The 25642-nt window shown below is 44.0% G+C and overlaps 1 protein-coding gene across 8 annotated transcripts in view; it reads right to left on the bottom strand.

Moving 5' to 3' along the window:
- arhgef11 (Rho guanine nucleotide exchange factor (GEF) 11) overlaps nt 1-23817 on the bottom strand; it is a 63207-nt gene extending 39390 nt beyond the window's left edge. For 7 of the 8 annotated variants that reach the window (XM_063186379.1, XM_063186384.1, XM_063186382.1 and 4 more), the window contains exons 1-11: nt 23402-23817; nt 21631-21704; nt 13588-13694; nt 10240-10344; nt 9382-9431; nt 7597-7654; nt 4758-4984; nt 3118-3189; nt 2469-2576; nt 1188-1236; nt 969-1006 (exon numbers count right to left, since the gene is read on the bottom strand). In XM_063186379.1, coding sequence (XP_063042449.1) covers nt 969-1006; nt 1188-1236; nt 2469-2576; nt 3118-3189; nt 4758-4984; nt 7597-7654; nt 9382-9431; nt 10240-10344; nt 13588-13694; nt 21631-21668 — 852 coding nt within the window. In that variant the 5' untranslated portion in view covers nt 21669-21704; nt 23402-23817. The remainder of the gene's footprint in view (nt 1-968; nt 1007-1187; nt 1237-2468; nt 2577-3117; nt 3190-4757; nt 4985-7596; nt 7655-9381; nt 9432-10239; nt 10345-13587; nt 13695-21630; nt 21705-23401) is intronic. The other variant, XM_063186380.1, reaches the window with a different exon arrangement.
- Nucleotides 23818-25642: the final 1825 nt, after the last annotated feature.

Genomic DNA, 25642 nt, shown 5'->3' with positions numbered 1-25642 from the left:
TAGTCATACTTTCTCTCGGTAACACACATACTATATGAGACTTTGATTTCATACCGCTTCAATTCATATTTCCCAGTCTCTCTCTCTCTCTGTCTCTCTCTCGCTCTCTCGCTCTCTCTCTCTCTCCTCACTTTTGCAAGCTCAGCACTGCGTTTTTTTGTCTTCTCTAAAACCTTGCGTGTTCACCATCTCTACCGTACACCTTCTCTACTCAGTGTCAGACACATTCTCCCCTCTCCCCCTCGCTCCCCAAAAGAAAATAGCCCTGGTCTCCCCCCTCCTCCCCCTTCCTCTTCTTTCATCCTAATGCGGTGCTCTGGTAATTTATGTTCTGCAGTGACACTGCCTACGCTTTCATTTCTGAGAGGATGAGGCAGCGCAGGAACAAGAAACTGCTGTCTCTTCGGTAATCCCACTTTTATACTCTCTCTCTCCCCCTCTTTCAGTCTTTCACCACGCGCGCTCACACACCATGCAGACATACCCCGCACACACACACACATCACGCGCGCACACACACAGTGTCATACATCTGCAATATCTTTCAGTTTCTGTCTCTTGCATACAAGGGCAAACACCTGCACACACACACACACACACATACTTTATCATAAAGTGCGTTTACCTTCCTCTTCTCTCACCGTCTCATTCTTTCTCTTGTGCGCGTGCACACACACACGCACACACACACACACACACACACACACACACACACACACACACACACACACACACACACACACACACACACACACACACACACACACACACACACACACACACACACACACACACACACACACACACACACACACACAGTTTCACTCATCCCCTTTGTCTTTTGCCCTCTCCCTGACTCATCTTCTCTCTCTCTCACACACACACACACACACGCGCACACGCACACGCACACGCACACACACACACACACAATTCATCACGCCGTTGGCACCTCAATTTGCTCTCACCTCAAAGTCCCCTTCGCTGGACTCCATCGACAGTCGCCCTGGCAAGACAGCAAGATAAAAGATGAACACCCAACAAGATACTACACAACACTGACTACCAAGTGTACATGCATCTCCCAAACGACACAATACCAACTATATGTATATGTCCAACAAAAGCCGCACGCACGCACACATGCACACACACACACTGCTTGTGAAAGGATAAAGTATTCATACCTTCTCCTGCTGTGAAATAACTGGTCACGGATTCAGGTCGCTTCCCATCCTGAGAGATGGAGAGAATGGGGAGAAGAAAAAGAAAGGATAGCAGGACATGGAGAAGAGAGAACGGTGAGACATAGGAGAGGTATTGAGAGACAGAAGGAAGACAGATCATAAAAAATAGAGACATGGCCAGTAAGCAGATGGTTTGGTGAAGAAGTTCAGTCACATTTTAAAGAGATTACACTAGACTAGAGCCGCATGACATTCTAGAATTTGCAATTCTGAGAGTCTCAGTGCCTACTGTGCACCTCACACACAGATGCACAGCGCTGATGCATGAAACAGCACAGATTGCTGATTGAAGTGCACCTTCCAACTTATTGCTAAAGGTTCTTGTTTGAGGTTTTTCAGAGTGATGCTCCAATCACATGCTACATGTTTTGAGGGGCGCTTCAAGAGCAGTTTTATTGCACACGAATGGGTGCATCAGTCATGAAAACGATGGTAACACACTTTAGGAGTTTCGGATGACAGGAGAAACGAAATAGAAGCCTGTTTAAGTCGCCATGGGAACCCTCAGTGTATCACCATGCAGAGGTGCAAATCCCGGCCCAGCATGTAAAAATCCTGCCATAGCTTCCTTCCAATTAGGGATGCAAATTATCGATTAATTCATTAATCGTTAGTTGATTGCCTTATCAATCGACTTACGATTAATTGATAAGCGGCCGTTTCCGCCCAAAATATCAATGTTTTTAAAACAAAAATCTATTAAATCTATAAGTTCAAATTAAAAAGTGAAAAAAATACTACATTTAAATGAATTCTATTTAAATTCTTTAATCCAAAGGTGATTTGAATATTCCCACTTTTCACAACCCTCTTCACACACACTCGTCACATGCCCATTTCACCTGGGTCTCTTGTCAATTGAATCGGCGATTAATTGCAATTAATGTTTTTTAATCAATTAATGCATTCATCGATTTAAGTCCCTACTAGGTGACTTTCTTGAATTCCCAAATCAATCAGCTGATTAAGAGCTGATTGGATGAACATTTGTGACAGGGCTTTCACTTTCTGAAACCCAGGATCAATATCTCTGCCCCTCAGTGCATCACCATCACCATCACCACCATCACCATCACCATCACCATCACCATCACCATCACCACCATCACCACCACCATCACCACCATCACCATCACCATCACCATCACCATCACCATCACCATCACCACCACCACCATCACCATCACCATCACCATCACCATCACCACCACGGAGACCTACCAGGTCCTGATGCAGCTTGACCCGGACCTGGCTGGCCCGCCTCTTGGCGCTCTCGATTCGCTCCTCCAACGAGGGGGTGGGGTTACGAGAACACTCCTCCAGCAAGGCCTGCAGCAGCAAAACACCATGTTGAGTAAACACACACACACACACACACACACACACACACACACACACACACACACACACACACACACACACACACACACACACACACACACACACACACACACACACACACACACACACACACACACACACACACACACACACACACACACACACACACACACACACACACACACACACACACACACACACACACACATATTCCCCTATCACCAGGCCAGACCCAACAGTGCCTTCTTTTGGTTAATTTCAGTAGAATATCAAAGGGCTATGATATAAACAGGGCTCTAAAATTAACACCCGCCAACCAGCCATATGCTGGTGAAATGTCAGTTTGGCTGGTAGAAAAGACAAACTTACAAGCCACTTTGACCCAATAGTGTGCGTTTGGCTGGTGAGATTAACTCACTAGCCATTTTGCCTGGTGATGAAAAAAGTTAATTTAGCGCCCTGGATATAAATCCACTCCACATGAAATTGTACACAAGTTGTATGCATGTCGATGTGCTAGATTGTTTACCTGAAGCTCCGCCTCTTCCTGTTCCAGCATCTTCCTGAGGATCTCGGAGGCGTGCTTCTGCACCTCTGGGTCCTAAAGGGGGACGAGTGAAACGCCAATGTTAACAGTAGCATGGCGGAGTATTGCTAGACAGTATATAGACCATCAATTCTGTCAAAGGTGGCGATAGAATGCCATTAAGGGTAAAACAATTAAGCAATAAGCCACGATAGGGCGTGGGTTTGTATTCGATTTATGATGGATAATGGGAGTTGGAGCATGACGCGAAGCAGAGTGCTGTAAAACTCCCATTAATCGTCATAAATCGAACACAAACCCACGGACTCATGTTACTTATTGCTTATCTAAAGCTGTCGCACTGAATTGCTGACAATATTTCTTTAAAAAGTGCTGTAATAATTAATTTGCCTTGCGTTGTTCAGTTGTGGTTGGTTACCGCAGCAACACTACTGGGCTCGCGCGCGTTCATCGTGCTGCCAGACACAAACTTTGGTCCAATAGTACAGTGAATGAATGAAAGGAATGAAACGTCTTTGCAATCACCCTGACACCCCAACCACAGATGGTAGACAGATGAGCTCTTCCTGTATTCTCCCTACTCCAACTGCACCAGATTTTGGCTGTTAACTTAAACGCAAGCGTGTGACTTAACAGCGCGTCTTCGTTTGAAACGGTGTCCGTTTACACCCGATCAGCCAATCACAATCAAGGGCCAGATGGCACGGTGTTAGATTTGCCAGGCAAATGCACATGCACAGTCATAATCGAACATTAATTGTGTCCAAGAGGGAGGTGGGCGTCGCTCGCAAAACACACCAGAGTGGGAGATGACCAGTTCAGTTTAAGTGACATTAAAGTCGAAGTAGTTGTAGTAGCGAACACAATAGCAATGCAGTAGTGAAATGGTACAACATAATCACATACTGAAACATATCCACATACTTGTTTTACACAATATTCTGTGGGATTTTGGTAGGAAAATATTTCCTCAGCTCTAATCTGCACAAGCTGATAACATAGCAAAAGCACTCCAGCACACACCCTCATGTTCAAACACACACACACACACACACACACACACACACACACACACACACACACACACACACACACACACACACACACACACACACACACACACACACACACACACACACACACACACACACACACACACACACACACACACACACACACACACACACACACACACGATTGTAAGCGGGGCTTTAGAAGGGACTTTCCAATCACCAAGCAGCCAAGTGTAGGAATGTTTACAGGATGACTGTGCATATTAATGCAAATTTGTGTATGGGTGTGTGTATGTGTGTGTGAGAGAGAGTAAGAGAGAGAGAGAGAGAGAGAGGAGGGGAGATCCCACCCATTTCGTTGCCTCCTTGTATGTTTATGTGAATGTGTGTACAATTCTGTGTGTATGTGTGTTTGCCCTTGGCGGGCCGTACCTGAAGCAGTTTGGGTCCTGTGATTCTGAGAAAGTTCATGGTCTGCCTGACGTGGTTTGAGTCCTATGTGGGTGTTTCTGCATGTGTGTATGTACTGTATGACTGTCTATGTGTGAGTGTCAGTGTAGGTGTGTGTACGCGTCTTCATCTGCCCTCGGCTTAGCGTGTCGTGTGTACCTGTAGCGGTTTGGGTCCTGTGATTCTGTGCGAGTAGCCGCCTGGTGTGGAGGTGGACGAGGGGGGCAGGGGCGGGGCCGGCGGGGGAGACGCAGTCCTGTGATTGGGCAGCAGGTCCGAGCAGAGAGGCCTGTGATTGGGCAGGAGGTCGGTGCAGAGGGGCTGGAGGGGCACGGCCGCCGCTGAGGGGGCGGGACCTTGCAGAGTCAAAGCCACGTACGTTCCGGCTGCAACACGACACGGACAGAGCAAAAGTGGAGAGAGAGAGAGAGTTAAATAAGGAAGCATATCACTGAAGTAGGGGTGGGCGATATGAAGATATTAAATTGTGAATCGTGAGATCGAGTACAAGATCGTCTCAAATCTGCCAAAGTGGAGAAATTGTATAGATCGCCTTGGAGTGAGGATGTTTACTATCAGTATCAGAATGATGTCTACTTACTTAGTGTTGTCTGCACTTTTATTTTTTATTTTATTGTATTTCAATTGTGCACTTTATGAGAGTGTCATCAGTGTGTTTACGTTTAATCAATTGCTAATTACAACTTGCAGGTATAAAAATGCCGTTTTTTAATTTTTATTTGTTTATGGAATCGAGATGGTATGTTTAAAAAACATGATATTGTGATGAAGTGGTCCGCACACAAAAAATCATGATGTGCCGTATAGCCCACCCCTAAACTGAAGTATCCTAGCCTGGTGAGATAGACTGAAACATGAAAATATTGCTCTAGATTCAATCGGTTCAGAAAGCTAAGGGCTGGGGATGGGGCCAATGTTATGACCAGTCAAACGACTTTATCTTAGTCGTAGTCATTCTGCCATCTCCACTGTCCAACCAAAGCCTGCAGCAAAGATTTAAAACAGACAGAGGAAACAAAACGAGTCATGCTGTGATTGGCCGGCCCAGGCAGGTGCCTGTTGTGGTGATCTTACAGACGAGGGGTGTGTTTCTCGACAACATCATCGCTAAGTTGGTTGCAATGCAATTTCCCATTGGAAACCTAGTAAGTTGCTAACTGTTAAGCAACAATGCTTTCGAGAAACGGGATCCAGGACTTGACCAAAAATATATTTAGCCACTAGGTGGGTCTGTCTGGCTTACTAGGCTTACAATGTTCTACAAAAGGCAAAGTCAAAGCCACAAGCCAAATCCCAGCTACAAGACCAAAGAGGAGAGAGAGAGAGAGAGAGAGAGAGAGAGAGAGAGAGAGAGAGAGAGAGAGCGAGAGAGAGAGAGAGAGAGAGAGGGAGAGAGAGAGAGAGAGAGAGAGAGAGAGAGAGAGAGAGAGAGAGAGTGAGAGTGAGAGTGAGAGAGAGAGAGAGAGTTAAGCAAGTACAGACTGGTGAAGCAGAACCTGTAATACACTGTCTATGTTACATATGGCTCAGCTACAAAACCAGGGGGGAGGAAACAGAGGGTACAAGCATAAGCTGTTAGCCTGACAGACCAGACCATTCATTTGGAATTACTGCGTAATTCACGAATGGTCTGATTACGCTTCTCTGGGGAGGGTTTAGTCGTCCTCCAGGTGGCCGACCAATAAGCGAACATACTTGGGCGCATAATAACACGTGTCATGAACGTTCACTGTCAGTGATTGGTCACCACTCATTTCAAACCAGAGCTGAGATCACTCCTTCCACCCAAGCGCTCTAGGGCATCGAGGATCCAGGCCAAAAATGAATTACGAAGTAATTAATGTGGTCTGGTAAAATCAGGCTAATAAGCTGTGACACAATGACTCAAAGCTGTCCTACAAAGTCAAAGGCACAGACATCATGTCTAAAACACCAGACAGAGGAGAAGATGGAGAACGTAAGCAGTAACTGTACTGCTCTAAAAAGTGAAAGTGCAGTAACTACATAATTTGTAAAAATTCAATTCAGACAGCAAAATGTCTTCATAACACCTCCTTTATCTTGTGACAAAGTCTTGCTATGAGATATTGCTATGTCAAATTTACAGTACCTACAATATCCAATCTCATACCAATACTTTGAAGGCCTTTTTCAACGCTTACATAGTAACTGCATTTTGCCTTTGTAGGGGTATTGATTTTTTTAACACAACCTTCATCATGGATGTTACTTTTAAATACTTTTCAAAACCTCATGGACACACTGGTTTGAGTATGACACAGAAAACTAGAAAGATGGTAAAAAAAAAGGCTGATGGGAAAGGGGAGTAAAATCTTCATAAGAGTAAGAGTATGCACATCCCACCTCTCTGAGACCAGGTGCAGGACAAAGGCGCATTTGACAGTAGAAAGAGTAGAAATCTGCACACTGTAGCTGCGCGTTGAGGGTTTATTCAAGTCAACGTTTCGACCCAACAGGAGCTATAGTGTGCCGACTTCTACTCTTTTTACTAAGAAAGGGGGAATACCCAGAGGGAACCAGAGAGAGAAGTGCTCCCTTCTCAGCCTTGTCAGCTCAACTCAACCCACTTTCACACACACACTAACACCAAATTACATCACTAATGTGGTCCACACACACAAACGAACGCAATCCGATCACATGAGAGTTGTGCATACACAAATTCCCTTCAACAACCTAATACCATCACTCTAAGCATAAATACACACAAATGAACACACAGGTGTGCACACACACACACACTCACACACACACACACACACACGCACACACGCACACACGCACACACGCACACACGCACACACGCACACACGCACACACGCACACACGCACACACGCACACACACACACACACACACACACAATAATATAGTCATGAATATACTCACATTTCATGAGCTTCTCTCGCGCTCACACACACACACACACACACACACTCAGTCATGGACATACTCACATTTGATGAGTTTCACCACCTCCTGGTGGGACATTGACGACACGAGTGAGCCATTGACCTGCACAGCACGGAGACACAGAAGAAACAAACGTCAGTGGTGCGCACACACACACACACACAGCATAAGCAAGCCACTGACACACAGCAGTTTGACAGAAGATGCCAGTGCCACCATACACCCTAACAACTGGAGACTCTTGAAAAGGGGAAAGGGGAGCGAAAACAGAGGGTTTGTGGAGAAAACCGAAAGCAGCAATGTGACATGAGCCGTGCGTCATTGTCTTTTTACTCAGTGTGACTTGCAGTGTTTCCCCACGCACTTTGAGGTTAAGGAAACCACTTTGAGAGGAAACACATTCCATGTTGACTATGTCCACTGAAAAGATGAAGATTTGGCTCTTCAACTTCACTTGGAAACCTCAATTTCAAATAGCAAAAAAAAGAGACTTTTCAAGGGCGTACCGAGCCTTGAAAAACGCTTAAACTTTTTTGACATTGTTTCACTAATCTTTACCATCATCGGAATGCATAACCCTGAGCATGGCTTTGCTTCATTCACGTGCATGAACCACTAGCGTGAGATTAAATCCTCGCTTTGGGTGGTTTGTCAACACAAGCTCTATTTACAAGCATGTTCAACAACCAAACTACTACATTACACTTAGCTGACGCTTTTTATCCAAAGCGACTTACAGTTATTTACAGGGTATTGGTTACAGTCCCTGGAGCAGTGTGGGGGTTAGGTGCCTTGCTGAAGGGCACTTCAGACATGGATGGAGGTGTAGGGAGTGGTCCATGGAGTCCATGCACATAACCATTAGGCTAGATTTATGCTTCGGACGCAGAGAATCTGCGTTTTCTGTCTATGCGAGTCCACGCCCCCCTCTCAGAGGCTCTGCGCCCGTCGTTGAGCGCCTCGAAAAAATTCTAACTATCCGTCGGACGGACGCGGAGTACGCAGACAAAAGGGCGCTATGATTGGTCGTCTCGCTACTTCCTTGTTCTGTTCTTGTGGCAGCGCAATGCCAGTAGTTTGCGAGAGCAGAGCTGTATTCTGTTAAAAACTTTATTAATGCCTTGTGTGTAAATGTGTGTCAATACACGAAGCTACAAGCTAAGTAACAAACAATGCATCAGTTGAACACTCGTGGCACAATGCCTGCGGTTTTACTACCGTTCCTCCACCGAATGTAAACACACATGGGCAGAATCAACTGTCTTTACATGCTTGCATTTTCTGTTCGTGAAAACAGACTGGGTATGTCAAATAATGATACCAGTGCATTGCCTTTGTAATTTGTGTGAAAATACCTAGCTAACCGGGATAGAAAGCAACATTGCTTAATAATGACCGCAGTGCTTACAATGTGAAAGTAGTCTAATCGCGCAATTTCAAATGTGGCTCGCGACGAGACCTCGGACCTCGCAGAACTCGCAGATGCATGAATACAATGTTGGTTCGTGGCCACTCCCACGCGAGTTTTGACGAGCGCAGTTGCAGAAGTCTAATCTGACCTTTAGGCTACGAATGCCCACCTCACGAATAGAATAACTTTTGCATCTAAATTCTTTTTTGCTTCACACATCATCTACTGTAAATGATTGATGGGTAACCTGGATTCAGTAGTTCACAATCGAGTGCAGCATATTACAAACAGCCAGGTTGTACTTGTCCAATTCAGTTGCGGTTGCCTGGTTGAATTAGACAGGCAAAATCAGCTGACTGTAACTGATGAATCCAAGTTACCAATCAAGGTCAACTGTAATAAGAATGTAGCAGCATACCTTAATGATCCTGTCTCCCTCATGCACACCGGCCTTCACTGCAGCTCCACCTGAGAGAGAGAGAGAGAGATAGAGAGATAGAGAGTGAGTGAGTGAGTGAGTGAGTGAGTGAGTGAGTGAGTGAGTGAGTGAGTGAGTGAGTGAGTGAGTGAGTGAGTGAGTGAGTGAGTGAGTGAGTGAGTGAGTGAGTGAGTGAGTGAGTGAGTGAGTGAGTGAGTGAGTGAGTGAGTGAGTGAGTGAGTGAGTGAGTGAGTGAGTGAGTGAGTGAGTGAGTGAGTGAGTGAGTGAGTTTCTGGCTGCACTATAAATGCGAGTCCGCGGTCACCTCGCCTCAGACTCAGAGTGAGTGAGTGAACTTCTTAAAAAGTAAACACTAAATCAAGACTCGACAAATTGACTTTTCAAGCAATTTCAGAACATGTGGTATTTAGCCCGTTGAGTGACTATTTCACAGACATGTTCTTTCTACTTCAAATTGGCATCACCTTATTATTTGGCCTAAACTGCCATAAAGGATACCATTTCACGTTTGCACTGCTGTTAGTGCCGTGTTATAGACACCACTGTTGTTTTAAAAGCACTACAGATGGTTTTGTTTTGTCCTCCGTGTATGTGCCATTCCAGGGCACTGCTAGAGACTAGTCACTAGTTGACGTTTGAGAACGTTTAGCACTAGCTGCACAGTTTCACCTAAAAAAAAGTCACTAAATAATTCAGCATGTTTACTGAACAGGATGTCTACTAGCTAAGTGCGCACACATAGTGCATCGGTGTGTGAGTGTGAGTGTGAGTGTGAGTGTGAGTGTGTGTGTGTGTGTGTGTGTGTGTGTGTGTGTGTGTGTGTGCGTGTGATCTCACCTGGCCTGACGTTCTGCACCAGCTTTATCCTCTCCCCGCACACGGTGAAGCCAAAACCCAACTGATCCTTCTGGACCACCACACATCTCTGCACCAGGCCAGCACCTGAGAGAGAGAGGGGGGGAGAGAGAGAGAGAGAGAGAGAGAGAGAGAGAGAGAGAGAGAGAGAGAGAGAGAGAGAGAGAGAACGGAGGAGTGTAATTACTAACTGTAAGGTAAAACATAGGCAAATACAATGGCATCAAAGATTTGCAAGTGAAACATAGCGTTCATTTGCTAATATAGTAGATAGCTCATATAAAGCCTACAAGTAAAGGGGTCTGCAGCCTGGAGTGAAACGTACCTCATCCAATGATTCGATTTCTTACAGCGCATGTTTACTTGGATTTCTCGAGAACATAAGCTCTGAGTTTAGTTCGATTAATGCCAATAGCTCGACTAAGCTGAGTGCATGTAACCGTACTGCATGCCAGCAGTTGATAACAAATGTGATTATGTGTCTATAAAGGTTTCAAGGCCAGAAAAAGTAAAGATTTATTAAAATCTGGCCACCGTTCTGTGATGTTATCTGAGATGGTTTACATGTGTTTCGCCAAACAGTTTACACATTATTGCTAGCAGGCATAATGAACCTTTTTAGTATGATTACGTCTACTGCAGTATGTGAAGGGTTTCCTTAGGCAAATTTGTTTTTCGATGTGGCTGGTTGGTCAGTCCAGGGGGGATTACCAAGAGGCTGGTTCAGTAGTAAACCAGGTTAAGTTAGCCATGAGATAGAGGAAAATCTGGAATAGTCATGTTCTTAACTAAATTATGCCTGTAGGTATATCTATTAGCAGGCTTACCACTTCCTGTAGGTTAACTAAACCTGGTTTATTTTGTTCTTAGTATACCCCCTGACCTTGCAAGAGTGGTTTTCAGCTCACAGACCGCAGAGGCAGTTGACACAGTCTTCGTTTGCCTGGTCTCGTTTACGTGAGACATTTAATTCAGAGTTAACTCAATTTAATTCTGAACGAAACTTAATTCCGCTTTGAAAACATCATGTAAACGCCTGAAAGTAGAATTAGATGAAAGTGCAATGTAAACTATGGCACTATTTAATTTTAAATTATTAATTCGAATATATATATATATAAAAAACATCCTGCAAACGTGGCCACTGACTCATTTAACCCATTAACCCATTTTAGCCTGATGACTTGTATGTTATTTGACCTTTAGTGCCTGGAGACACATACGCTGCATTAAGTCTCTTGAGATTTTAGCTGTTTTAATAAAAATGTCGGTATGTTACAGCTGAATGAACACATTCTAATGCAAGATGAGGATCTTAGGGTTTAAATATTAATATTAAAATTACTAATATTTCATGTTTTTATATGCATCTGAGGCTAAGATATTTAGGTTTTTATAGGCTGGGGGCAACTTTCCCAACAAGGGCTTAGGCATTCAGCAGGTGTTTTTTGCAGATGCTTTAGGCATCAATGGGTTAAGACCTTGCCTTGTCTGTGGCTCAAACGGCTAAGGCACTGTACTGTTAAGCCAGGGGCATGGGTTCGATTCCAGCCTGAGATCATTTCCAAAGTCTACCCCGCGTCTCTCTCTTAACCATTTCCTTTGGTCTCTTCACAGTCACTGTCAAGTGAAAGCATAAAAAGCTCTAGACGGGAGCTACCGGTTATAAACAGGGCTGTATGTAAATTAACTTTTTTCATCACCAGCCAAAAGGTACCATAAATGCTAATCTCACTAACCAAACACACACTAATGGGTCAAAGTGGCTAATACATTTTCTTTTCTACCAGCCAAAGTTTTCATCAGCATTTGGCCAGTTGGCAGGTGGTAATATAGAGCTGTTTTGTTAACTCCATTTAACCCATTTTAGCCTAAGCCCTTTTTGGGAAAAGGTGCCTTCTCCCTATTAAAACCTAAATATCTCAGCCTCCGAAGCACATAAAAACATAAAATAAGTTGCATTTAAAAGCTAGAACCTTCATTTTGCATGAAGAAAAGAATGTGTTTTTTCTGCTCTAACTTACCCACATTATTAATAAAACAACTCAAATCTCAAGAACCTGAATGCAGCATGTCGCTCCAGGACACAATGGGTTAAGCTAAATACACATACAGGCGGTCTAGAGGTAAGTACCTTCAAATGACTTTCCCGGTCTTAATGGGTCATGCATTGGCTGACTCACAAAGGTGGTTAATTAGCCCGAAAAACTTTGCTTGATCGGCTTTAAAGCTCCATGATGTGCACACCTGTTACTCAGAGGGACAAGGTGCATTAAGTTGCCATTACACCATGGACCCAATTCGAGCTAATTTCCCAATCTATCCCAGTTTTTCTCTCCTTGATCATTTCCTGTCTCTCTCTCTCAATGTCAATTCCTACACCCCCCCCCACCACCACCACCACCACCAAAAAAAAAAAAAAAAAAAAGTCTTGCAAGCATGAAAATAGAAATGTAGAAAATGCTTTAATAAAAAAAAAAACATCCAAGCAAGGTTGCGCCTTGCCTTACGTCGGAAACATTTCAAACAGCATTAATACAGACGAACTATGGTCTGTGTTAATGCGGTTTCAAATATTTCCGACGTAATAACAATCCCTACAACTATTGATCACACATAATCCCAACAAACGGCCGCAAGTAGATTGGCTATGCATGCAAGGTCCATAAGTCTGTAGCACGTGCATTTGTGTTTGTGTATGGGTGTGTGTGTGTGTGTGTGTGTGTGTGTGTGTGTGTGTGTGTGTGTGTGTGTGTGTGTGTGTGTGTGTGTGTGTGTGTGTGTGTGTGTGTGTGTGTGTGTGTCTAATTACCCATCAGTGTGCATGCTTGTGTGACTATGCATTTGTACATGTGTATTTGTGTATACAGTGTAGTTCATGTACACCAATGTGTTTATGTGTTTGTGAGTGAGTCAGTGAAAAAAAAGAGCAAGAATGTGTGCCTGAGTATGTGTGAATGAGTATCAGTGTGTGTGTGCGTGTGTGTGTGTGTGTGTGTTTTAGTGTATTATTCGTGTATTAGTGTAACCGTTTGGGTATAAGTGAGGGTATGAGCTCTGTGTGTGTGTGTCTGTGTGTGTCTGTGCGTGCGTCCAAGTGTGTAGCTGTGTGTGTGTGTGTGTGTGTGTGTGTGTGTGTGTGTGTGTGTGTGTGTGTGTGTGTGTGTGTGTCTGTGTGTATGTGTGTGTGTGTGTGTGTGTGTGTGTGTGTGTGTGTGTGTGTGTGTGTGTGTGTGTGTGTGTGTGTGTGTGTGTGTGTGCGACTATGTGCGTGTCTACTATACTAAGAGAGACTTGTGGTGTTGGGCAGGGGTTTGCTAAGGAGCTTACCAGTTCCCTCTGCTGCTGTGAGGTCGGGTAGCGGCGGTGGCAGCGGGTCCTTGGCCTGGCTGGCTGCGGCCTTGCGATCGCCGTCCCCGATCGTTAAGCTGCTCAGCCTGCGGAGGGGGGGGTAGGGGTGGGGAGAGAAGAGGGGGAAACAGGCACCGTCAGACACGGAGGGTAGGAGAGAGAAGGGGGGGGGGGGAATGTAGAGAGCATTTAAGTTAAGCAAGCAAGAAAGAAAGACTGAACGAAAAAATGAAAGCAGGCATAGAGGCAAAAGAAGTAGCAATAGAAGTGGCAAAAAAGTTGCTGGAAAAGTATAGAAAGAAAGAAAAAGAAAGAATGGAGGGAGGAGGGCAAAAGAAATAAAGAGACACAATAAAGAAACACAAGCGAAAAACTGAAAGAACATAAAAGAGGGAAAGAAAATGGGGAGGAGGAGAACTGCGAAGACCTGGATAGACGACTCGTAGATGGATTGACTGAGAGAAACACAGGAGAAAAAATAGGCAGAGAAACCAAGGAAGCAGTGCATGCAAGCAAATGAGAGTATAATGGAGTTTTAGAGAGCGAGAGAGAGAGAGAGAGAGAGAGAGAGAGACGGAGAAGGAGAAGAAGACTGCGAAAGGTGGACGGAACAGAGAAAGATAGGCCTTGATATTGGAAAAAGAGGTAGTGATGGAAATGTGGAGAGACAGGCACAGGCAAAATGAAGGAGATGGAAAGAGAGAGAGAGAGAGAGAGAGAGAGAGAGAGAGAGAGAGAGAGAGAGAGAGAGAGAGAGAGAGAGAGAGAGAAGAGAGAGAGAAGAGAGAGAAGGGAAAGGAAAAAAATGCCTACGAGATGCACTGAGAGGACAAGAGAGCAAGAGACAGGAGACGAAGGCAGGACATCAAAGAAGCAGCCAAACGGAAAAAAAATACACAACAGCGTCAGAAAATGGTTCTCAATTCCCCAACAAACCAGAAGTAACTCCTTCCCCTGCGGTCTCTCCGGCGGATCTGAGACCCAGGCTTTGTCACCTTGGAAAAACACACTTACATAACCCAAATGGCCAGTTATTGGTGTATTTCACACAGATTTTGTTTGACCAATCAGATTTTGCGGCAAAGAGCACGGGGAAGGAGTTTGGTGGCTGGGGGGTGTGAGAAGGGTGGGGTGGGGTGGTGGGATTTGGCATGAGTATGTAGACTTCAGCCTTTAGTTTAAACCCAGTCAGGCTAGGTTTGAGGTTGTGGCTGCCGGGGATGGGGATGGGCATAGGAGAAAGCGGAGAGGTATGTTTGGGAAGCATGTTCCATGATGCTAAACAATAACAACAATAACAGGAATAATAATTATCGTGAACAAATTCTCTGGCTTTCACAACAACAATTGGTAGGTGACTGGAACCTTGCCGGAGGAATGTAGCTCTGCCTTGCTCCACATATACATCTGGAATGTATGCAGATGGGAGGTGCAAAAAAAGAAAAACCAAGCCAATTAACACAGTTTACCATAGGGCAATTTCACGTGAAATCAGACACTTTGGGACCCGACCGACACAGATTTCAATCAAACTTGCTGTGCCTGTTTAGTAGCAAGTTGGCACCCCAGCACTGCATTTGTGTGAATCTGACACTAATATTCAGGGAGAAACAGTCTAGGAAAGGATTACATATGAGGGTAGGACACTATACATTCAAAATTGATTATATCGGTGTAAGTCACAAAAAGATGTATGTGGTGTTATTTGAAAGTTCTTTTCTGGCTCTACAAATTACACAAACAGCATGGAATCCAGCAACCATCAGAATATGAATTATGATAAATTAATTAAAAATTGAATATCAAAAAAAAAGATATTTTAAATTGGCCAGTTCCTTGTCTAAACGTAGCCTGCAATGTCATGGACAACACCTAAAATGCTAGTGTTTGGTTCTTTATTCATTTAAGAGATAATGAGACTCAAAAATATGGCATCATACAGATCACCTGGTAATAATATGGTAATACCATAGTAATATCACATGACAACATGTCTATCGGAATATGTGAAGGATGCAGATGGTCCATGAGGATGCAGGAAGTTCAGTTTCACCTCTCCAGTGCTCGGCATACATTCCTTAAAGATGGCCTCCAACGTCATTTCATTAATATTGCTGTGTTCCCCATTGTTATTGAATGTGCTATGCGTTGGTCCTGTTTTAAAAAACGTCCTGGTTGCTTTGTTTCAAGCCGTTTTTGCAAGCTAGCAAGGTGGCTTGTGGAGAAACGAGAGGGTGTTCCGTGTTTCTCGTGGAAATGCGTCTCTGATTGGCTCACTCCTCCTGCTCTCGTGGAAATGCGACTCTGATTGGCTCAGTCCTCCTGGTCTTGGAGAGAATGTAATGGGAAACAGAGTCGCCACTTCCCCAGGTGGTAATGCACTATAGGGGCGCCAACGGAGGCGTGCAGGCTCCATTCAGGGCTGTGCTCTTTCGACAGCGACCCCTAGGCGAGCTGCAGGCACGGAGCAACCAGAGTGGGCTTGCTGTATGTATGAGGCTTTGTGCTGTGTGTGTACCTGAGAGTAGCAACCAGCTGATAGCTAAGCTAAGCTAGGTTTCGGGCCACCAGACGTTGCTTGTTTTGAAAACAAGCAGAAAAAAATTACTTGACATGTTTTTAGAAAAATGGGTCGACAAAAACCTTTGTGGGCGACGCCTTCTTTCGACGTGACGCAACACAGAAAGGCTTTCGTGATTCGCTCGTTTCTCTGCATTATTTATGTCAATTGGGAAACACCGGGAAACACAGCCAGGCGAGGTGACGCACCGCTATGAGAGCCTTGCAAGTGAGTTTAACTTGGGGTGACCGTCCGATCTTCAAAAGGAGTGAGTAAAACTGTGTTTTATCGGAAGTTGGCCTTTAACAGATGCTAGCCACTAGTTGACATCGTATACAGCTACAACATACCCTTCGATGCTTGAATTTAAAAAAAAAATCCTTTCCTGAGCTTATTCTTTCAACCCTGCCTTCTCTGAGTGCTGACAATGGTCTAGCTTCCACTGTGTCCATTGACAATGGGCAGAAGCTGTGTAGTTTTTGAGTACCTGGAATAGGGACCGACTAGGGTGCAGGGCCCACCGAGAAAATGCCCATTATGCCAGATGGCCAGTCCAGTCCTGTCCCTGACACTACTCTATCACTACTTCATTACAACTCATTTCAACCTTTATGTCCCATTATCTCTGAAATTAATAAAGAACCAAACACCCCATTTTCAGGTGTTGTTTATGACCGTATAGGCTATGTTTAGACAAGAAACCGGCCATTTTAAAATATACGTTTTTTTTTATATTCAATTTTAAAATGTTCAATGTATCATAATTTATATTCTGGAGGTTGTTGTATTCCATGCTGTGTGTGTAATTTGTAGAGTCAGAAAAGAGCTTTCAAACAACACCTCAGACATATTTTTGTGACTTACACTGACTGATATAATCAATGTTGAATGTATAGTGTCCTACCCTCATATGTAAACCTTTGCTAGTCTGTTTCTCCCTTAATATTGGTGTCAGATTCACACGAATGCAGTTCTGGGGTGCTACCTTGCTACTAAACAGGCACAGCAAGTATGATTGAAATCTGTGTCGGTCGGGTCCCAAAGTGTCTGATTTCACGTGAAATGACCCCATATTTTCATTGATTTGACGTTGTGGACATAGCCACGATAAAATCCTGGATATGTAGAGTAGAGTAGAGTCGAGTAGAGTATCATTTTAGTAATCCCGAAGGGAAACGAAGGTGTCCAATAGCATACAAACATAAATACAGAAAAAAACACATCACTCACAACATTGTGTGGAGAAGGGCAGAGTGACATTCATCTGGCAAGTGTCAGGTTAGTTGATGGGCACCAATCAGCCCATTTGAACCCAAAGTTCAAAGTTCAGTTTGATCTCGTTGGTATGAAGGACGGCATCCACCAAGCTAGGTTGTGCAGTGAATGAGGCCGACTGAGATTTTCGGTCGCAGTCAGTCTCATTCCTTGTAATATTTGTAACTTGTAATTTGTAACTTATCATATTACAACTATTGCTGTATTTGTCAATGTGAAAGTGGACAGAACAACAGTCTTTATACCGCACAGTAGTTATAACATTGTTATGGCTGGTGAAAAAAAAAATGATCAGACTAGTGGTGTGAAAGCACACTCATCCCCCCAGAGCAGAAACACAGTTGACCGTAACGTGAACCAGGAGCACTAAATGAGACAACTCACCACGCAGCAAAAGGACTACAGAGCAAGCGTGAAAAAGAAGAGAAGAAACACAGAGAAAGAAAGACATGAAGAAAGAAGGAAAATACACACTGGGTGACAGACAAACACTGAAAGAACGACAACTGAAATGTTCCCAGTTAGAAGAGAAGACATGATGGCAGAAACAATTTAGAAAGCTATTAGGGATGATCGGGGGTTCAGATAAGACGACATGTAGACAGACTGCACAAAGATATTGACGAGTAGGATGAGGATTACAATTGTCAAGAATTGTTATCTGACACACGATACACCATGAACAACCATACATAACATAAAATCCATTTTCCCAGTTCAATAAATGTTTTGTATTGACCTGTATCATTGGTTTAATTAAGAAATAAGGGTCCCTCCCTGTCCACAATTCCCGTGACACTCCACAAAATGTTTGTGACCAAGGCCTTGGCCATGGCTAAAACAGGGTCATCTGGCGTAAGCCGAAACGTTGGTCTTATTAAATGTAACTGCATGAAGTTCTGAGTGTGCGACGACCATCCTTTTTCAATTTGAGTCTATTGTCTGCCGTACGCACCTCAAACGGTGTGCGTTTACTGAAACCCAAAGAAAGATAAAACAGCTATAGCACCATACGGTTACACCGGGGACCAGGGTTTGATTATTGCCCGAGGTCGTTTACCGATCCTCCCCCATCTCTCTCCCGACCATTTCCTGTCCTCTCTGTACAATACAATCGAATAATATAGGGCAGCCCTCACAAAAAAAACGGGAGTCTGCCAGCCAAGTCAGCCAGGTCAAGCGAGATATTGTTTCTATAGCAAACAACACCCCTCTGAATCTTGGATTCATCTACATCTTGAACTGCTGAGGTAGATCTCATCTCACACTGAAACGGCCATCTACGTTTCACAGCAATGCTGTAAAATAGTAGCCATTATCCCACAACTGGGCCTCTCTTGTCAACCATCGAGGTTGTGTGTTTTATGGCACCATGCGCTTTATAAGATCTATCCGGTGCTGTTAATGAAGCACTGTCTTTTTTGACCAATGCTCTCTTGCAAAAGAGTTGTCTCTGTGTGTGCCGACCATGGTTTAAAAAAAAAAAAAGAATAAATAAATAAATAAATGAAATAAATAAATACAGTAAGCAGTACTGTAAATAGTGCAATAAATCAGGGGTGTACAAAGCGGAAATACTCTGATGTGATGTAATAACAACAAGTACAACACAATACACAAAACTGCAGAAACACAACAATACACTAGTTACTCCACTGCACCTAATGAGGTAGCCTCTTCTTTCGCTTCATACCCCTCTCCAATACACCCAACAACCAGGGCTCTAAGTTAACACCAGCCAACTGGACAATGCTGGTGAAATTTCAGCTTGGCTGGTAGAAAAGACCAACTTACTAGCCACTTTGACCCATTAGTGAGTATGTCTTTGGATAGTGAGATTAACATCTACTAGTCATTTTGGCAAGTGATGAAAAAAGTTAATTTAGAGCCCTGGCAACAACCATTCTTTACTTTGTCTTGCCAAACTGGTTAGCAATGCTTCTCCACTAAACAAGCTCCACTGTGCATGGAGCCCTTTTGTTTCTGTATGACTGTATGCGTGGATAAGCATTTCATATGCGTCCATGCATAGAACATTGCATGCATGTCGTTCTTACATCAGCATGACTGGCTCTCGATAGGGCAAGCAGAAGAGTATATGTCTAGTCCTACGCCTATTCATTTCATTACAGTACAATACATTACATTACATTACATTACATTACACTTAGCTGACACTTTTATCCAAAGTGACTTACAGTTTAGAGGGTGCTGGTTACAGTCCCTGCAGCAATATGGGGGTTAGGTGCCTTGCTCAAGAACACCTCAGCCCTGGGATGTGCGGTGAGGAGTGGAAGGGTGGGATTCGAACCAGCAGCCCTCTGATCTAAAGCCCGTCTCCTTAACCATAAGACCACTGCCTATTATTTTAAATGAAGTGAATGTGGTACAGTTTATAACCCAGGAGCTTTTTTGTTTCTATTTCCAAACTAGACTGTGGCTGTGTTTACATCTACCTAAGCACAAGGTTCATATAGGGACATGTTAGGCTACTTAACTTTTATGACATGTAACTCAAACTATTTAACAACCTCCAAAGCAGAGGCTTTCCTGCACATCAGATATACTGCATTTCTATGGGTTCCACTTCCCATCTGTAACAAACAACTAATAAAAAAATATATGAGTAAAAATAAGCAAATTATAAGTACAAGTAACAAACAAAAAAACCTAACGCTGTCAGCAACCCCCCAAAATAAGCAAACCCGTTTCCAACGGCAAACCAACATAGCGGTGTATGGAGTCGCTGCATATGACTAAAGAGCTTGATGTGTGTGAACATGGCCTAAGCCGGGCTGGCATAGCAGGGTTCCTCTATTAGCTGCTCTGGGCAACAACACACAGCCTGTCTAGAAGGACAGGTGGCTAAACACACTTTACACAGCATACTCCCTGTCTGCAGGGTTGGCACTGACTCAGAAAAGGGAATTACAGTATACATGGAGAGAGAGAGAGAGAGAGAGAGAGCGAGAGAGCGACAGAGAGCGAGAGAGACAGAGACAGAGACAGACAGGGAGATGGACAGAAATCAATGGACAAAGAAAGAAAGAAAGAAAGAAAGAAAGAAAGAAAGAAAGAAAGAAAGAAAGAAAGAAAGAAAGAAAGAAAGAAAGAAAGAAAGAAAGAAAGAAAGATAGGAAGATAGGAAGATAGGAAGACAGGAGGGAAGAGAAGACACAGACAGGGAAGGTCAGACAAATGGTGACAGACAAGACGAAATAAGATAAACAACAATGGTGAGTCAGTCCAGTGCAGTCACTGAGTCAGTAGGGTACTTCTGAGTCTACAAGACTCACCTGGGCAGGTGCGTCTGTTTCTTGACGGCTGTCCTGCTCAAGATTGAGGCAAAACAGCCGAGGACAACAAGGCAGGAAGCCGACAGACAGATAGAAAGAAAGAGACAGACAGACAGAGAGACAGAGAGACAAACAGATAGACAGACAGACAACAACAGTGGGAAGAAATGGAAGGGAAAGCAGAATGTATGGGGTGATAGACAGATAAACAGACCGACATGACAGACAGACCAGACAGACAGGTAACATAAGAAAAAAATAGCAGACACAATAGGGAAAGGAGTCAGACAGAGCGTCGCACAAACAACTACACACACTGACACACACACACTGACACACACACCTCTGTCCACCAAGAAACATACTGAGAATCTCTCTCTCTCACTCTCTCTCTCTCACACACACACACACACACACACACACACACACACACACACACACACACACACACACACACACACACACACACACACACACACACACACACACACACACACACACACACACACACACACACACACCTTCTTAAAGCAAAAGGTTTACAGTTAGTTCAGATGGCATGGCCCACCAGTCTTAACCACAATTGCCAAATCACTAAATCTGTTCTGTTGCCAAATAGCACTGCTACGTCCAATGATTGACACGCACGCACACTTCTAATGAATGACACACTCTCACTCTCACTCTCTCTCTCTCTCTCTCTCTCTCTCTCTCTCTCTCTCTCTCTCTCTCTCTCTCTCTCTCTCTCTCTCTCTCTCTCTCTCTCTCTCTCTCTCTCTCTGCAGCAGCAGCAGCAGCAATGCAGCAGACACCAGGAACTATTTACAGTGGAGAGAAGCATGCAAAACATTTCAAGTGTAATGTAGCGGCGGCAGCAACATGCAGGCTCACCTATCCAGTGTTGAGCTCGGAGGTTGCCGCACACTCATGGCTGCGGGTGGTTAGGCACAAGTCTGCTTTCCAGGCTGTGGAGATGGAGCAGTGGTGATGATCATTCCCAAAATGTTTCTTTATTAGGCTACATAGCATGCACTGTGTGCTACAGTTTGCATGGTTAATTAATGTACACTGTTTAACACAAAAAGTTGATATTTACTGATTACTGATATTTGGCTTTCAGTATAATGACACAAGAAAGTGAATGGGTTGAAAGTGAATTAGTGTAACAGATGTGGAACAGATAGTGAATGTCCTTGAAAATGAAGTTGAGTATGATGGTTTGGGCAAGGATTTTTGAGGTTCATTTCACATTTCAATTGAAACCCAATCACTAACTTTGTGTGAACCATATTGCTAGAGAAAAGTGCAAATAACCATTTGGGCACATTTACCATTTTCCACCACGCCGCACCACCATGCTTTTACGTGCAACAAAACACCAAGTTGATCTTTGACGTTCGATGCAATGTCAATTGTCTAGAACTACATCTCAAATAGGCTGCCCTGCGAGTAATGCTAGAGCTCGTGCGTTCTGTATTCGTATGCCACACGCAAACCAACAGCATTACGTAACGGTGGACCAGCTATTCGCATTGATTGCCACAACTGCGATGCAATTGCTGGACAGCAAAATGTCAAAAATCCGATTGAGTGGAAACTTAACTCTTAACTCCTCAAATGACATTGAATTTAATGACAACAAGCGTGTCTTTCGACACGCGAAGATGTGGTGTAGCAGGTATCCACAGTAGATAAACAAGACAGACGAGCCGGGTGGTTCCGCTGACAGGCAAGCATCCAGACTGTTTGGCAAGCCATTCAAGCCAGGTCCCATGTCACTGTCTAATCGTTCGACTATTTCGACTACTACGTTTTGCTATCCGTCAACCCCAGAGATGCCAAAAACTGACAGCATCAATCTTTCACAGAGGACTTTACATCGGTGGTCGGTCGTAGTCACAACGCCAGACCTAGTCCACTGCAAGGTCCTCAGTATCCACGACCTCTGTTGTGTGGCTAACCACTAGCGCATACACGACCACAACAACTATCACAATAAATACACGGGGAAGGGTAAATTAAAATTGGACCGATCTATTTCGTGAACATACATGGTGTTACACGCTCACTGAATAATGTATGATCAAAAGGGCCGAGGATCCCTTTTGAGCTACCCATGCAATCCAGGCTATCCAGATGACCTATCCAGCTAAATAGCATGGGGTACCTACCTCTCCATGAAGAATAACACAAACTAGCTGCTAGCCCTCACTCATTCTACAGTCGTTTAAACTAGTGTTCAAATGCCTCTGAATGAATTCGGTGAAAAACATATTACTTCTGGAATCAAACTGTGGTTAATTTGTGGTGTTGCAAGGGACATGGTGCCACTGTGGCTAACCTAGCAAGGCGCATTCTACCAGGCCATAAGTCATCCTCGTGACTGTCTGGGATCGTCTGCCGACCACCGACAGGGTTGCATCGGAGGAGCTATCCACGCTACGCCCAAGGTCGGATGAGACCGCCGCATTGGCCAAAAGCTACCCCAAGTGAAACTGATCCCAACAAGGACAGCAGTATACCAGATGCTCGACAACACACAGTCAGACTGGAACCTCACTAGTCTATGAAATTCACCATGGATCGTGATTGCTATTCATCCAAACGTCTACAAGACAAGCGGTTTTATCAGAAGAGTGTGCGAGCTAGCTACAGTACATACGAGATTCCTCCAAAACAGCTTGCTTCATTGGATCCTCACACAGCTGCATTCCACGGGGCGAGATTCCATTGTCCCATGCATCGATTTCCACCTGTTAATCCACATCTTCATCAGTGCATATTTCGCTTGCGTCGCCACTTGTCTATGCATTTATAACCATTCCATGTTGCAGACTTTCTAGTGTTTGCTGGGTTCAAGGAAATCCTACCATCACCCAGTGCTTGTGTTTTGCTATGGAGAGAGAGCGATGGCAAACAATCTCAACATCGCCCTCTGTCGGTTGGATTCCAGTGTTACTCTCTAGAATCACGGTGTAGCACAGGGTGGGGAACTTTTTCATTCGAGGGGCCACTTCAAATTCATCCAAGGGTCCTCAAAGTCCTCTGAGGGCCACACACTTTGAACACAAACCAGGATTTCCCCCTGTACTTTAGCCTATATTGAAGGCAGCTAGCTTTAAAACAGAACCCACATTCTCTAGGCCCCCTGAATATAATTCAATTTTTCTGCAAATGTCTTGACAAAATATTGTATATTTCATGTGAAGCTGCATAACATTGAAATTATGTTGGGGCCGGATAAAACAGCCTCAAAGGCCGTAAACGGCCCTCGAGACATAGGTTCCCCACCCCTGGTCTAGCAGAATTGAGATGGCAAGGATAGGCCTAGTGCAAATTGGCTTATGTTATTCAGTGTAAACAAACTCAACGATGGGTGCCCTGCATGACTAATGGATTCCAATTGTGTACTATTATTCAGCATGCTCATCCCATGTGCCATATTATCAATTCTCTTTTTTTTCTTTTTCTTTTTTAAATGGTGAATAAAACACAATTTCCAACACTGACAGCTCCCAGCCCACAATCAATTGAGTATTGAGTGATGATCACAATAAAAGAATGTGATGGTATTCAGAAGAAGAAGAAAAAAAGAAGAAGAATGTAGCTTAAGGCCCAAAGTCTGCATGCCTGCATGACCATTTTAACCTTTGCTGAATGTTGTCATATGCACCTTATGTGGATTTTGATTTTGTTTTGCATTGTGTGAACATTTCAGACTTTGTTATTTATGTATTTCTTTGCCTCTAACATCACAGACTTATTAGCCTATTGACAACACATTGGTTCTTGGAATGGTCATGTTAACCTATTTTGTCTTTTGCTGCACAATGTTTTCCCCCTTGACTTTGACCTGCCTCAATGCCTGTTATGTGTGTGTCTGCAATGTTTATCATGTGTATCAAGCTGACACTTTACCCCACCCCTCCCAACTTCAACTCACCCAAATTGCATTCATGGCTCACCAAGGGGGCAGCCTCCAATGGCGCCTGAAAGGGAACAGTGCGTTAGTACAACCATTCACAAGGTACCTCAGTCATGGAGGAGGATGGCGGAGAGCAATGGCTAATTACTCCCCTGCGCTCGGGAGTCGAACCGGCAACCTTTGGGCTTCAAGTGTGACGCCCAAACTGCTTACCCATATCAGATTACTTCGTTATCCAGGAATGGTCTGATTATGCTTCTCTAGGAAGGGTTTTCAGTCGGGTTTCAGTCAACTGTTGTTACCAGCCAATAAGAGAAAGCACATGGGAGCATATCATGAACATCAACTGTCAGCAATTGGTCAGAGCTCATTTCAAACCAGAGCTGAGCTCACTCCTCCCACCCAAGTAGGCCTACTCCAGGGCACCGTGGACCCAGGCCTAAAATGAATTACGAAGTAATTCATGTGGTCTGGTAAAACCAGGCCAGGCGTACAGTAGGCCTACTCTGATACTGAGTAGGCCTGGCCTAGTCAATTTATTTTAATTTGTTCGTTTTTCTCTAGGCTATGTTATACGTTTTCGTTTTCTTTATTGTTTTATATTATTATATATCCTATTTATATTTAATTGTCATTACATGTTTATTTTTGTTATTTTATTCATTGTTTAGACTATTTGTCTGGCCTATTAGGCCGGCCATTGTTGAAAAAGAGCTTAAAGCTCATTCAAGAAAGATCCCTGAAAAAACGAATGGATGATGGCTCAGGGAAGACTAAACTTTTGTGCTCAAATAAAATAAAATGTACATCATGCTGCTTGGCATAGGGTTAATTTCCCTCCAGCGCATATTCGAACTCATTATGGACCAAGCAAACACGGTCGCATCGCTCCAGCGGAGGGACTTGGAAGGTAAATGCAATACCTAATTTGGTTATAACTGGGCGTGGGGACATGCTTGGTCCGAGGAGGAAGAGAGA

The sequence above is a fragment of the Engraulis encrasicolus genome, chromosome 21 (genome assembly GCF_034702125.1).
Source record: "Engraulis encrasicolus isolate BLACKSEA-1 chromosome 21, IST_EnEncr_1.0, whole genome shotgun sequence".
NCBI classification, from domain to species: Eukaryota; Metazoa; Chordata; class Actinopteri; order Clupeiformes; family Engraulidae; genus Engraulis; species Engraulis encrasicolus.
Note: the sequence above shows the minus strand (reverse complement) of the source record. Positions and strands in the feature narration are given on the sequence as shown.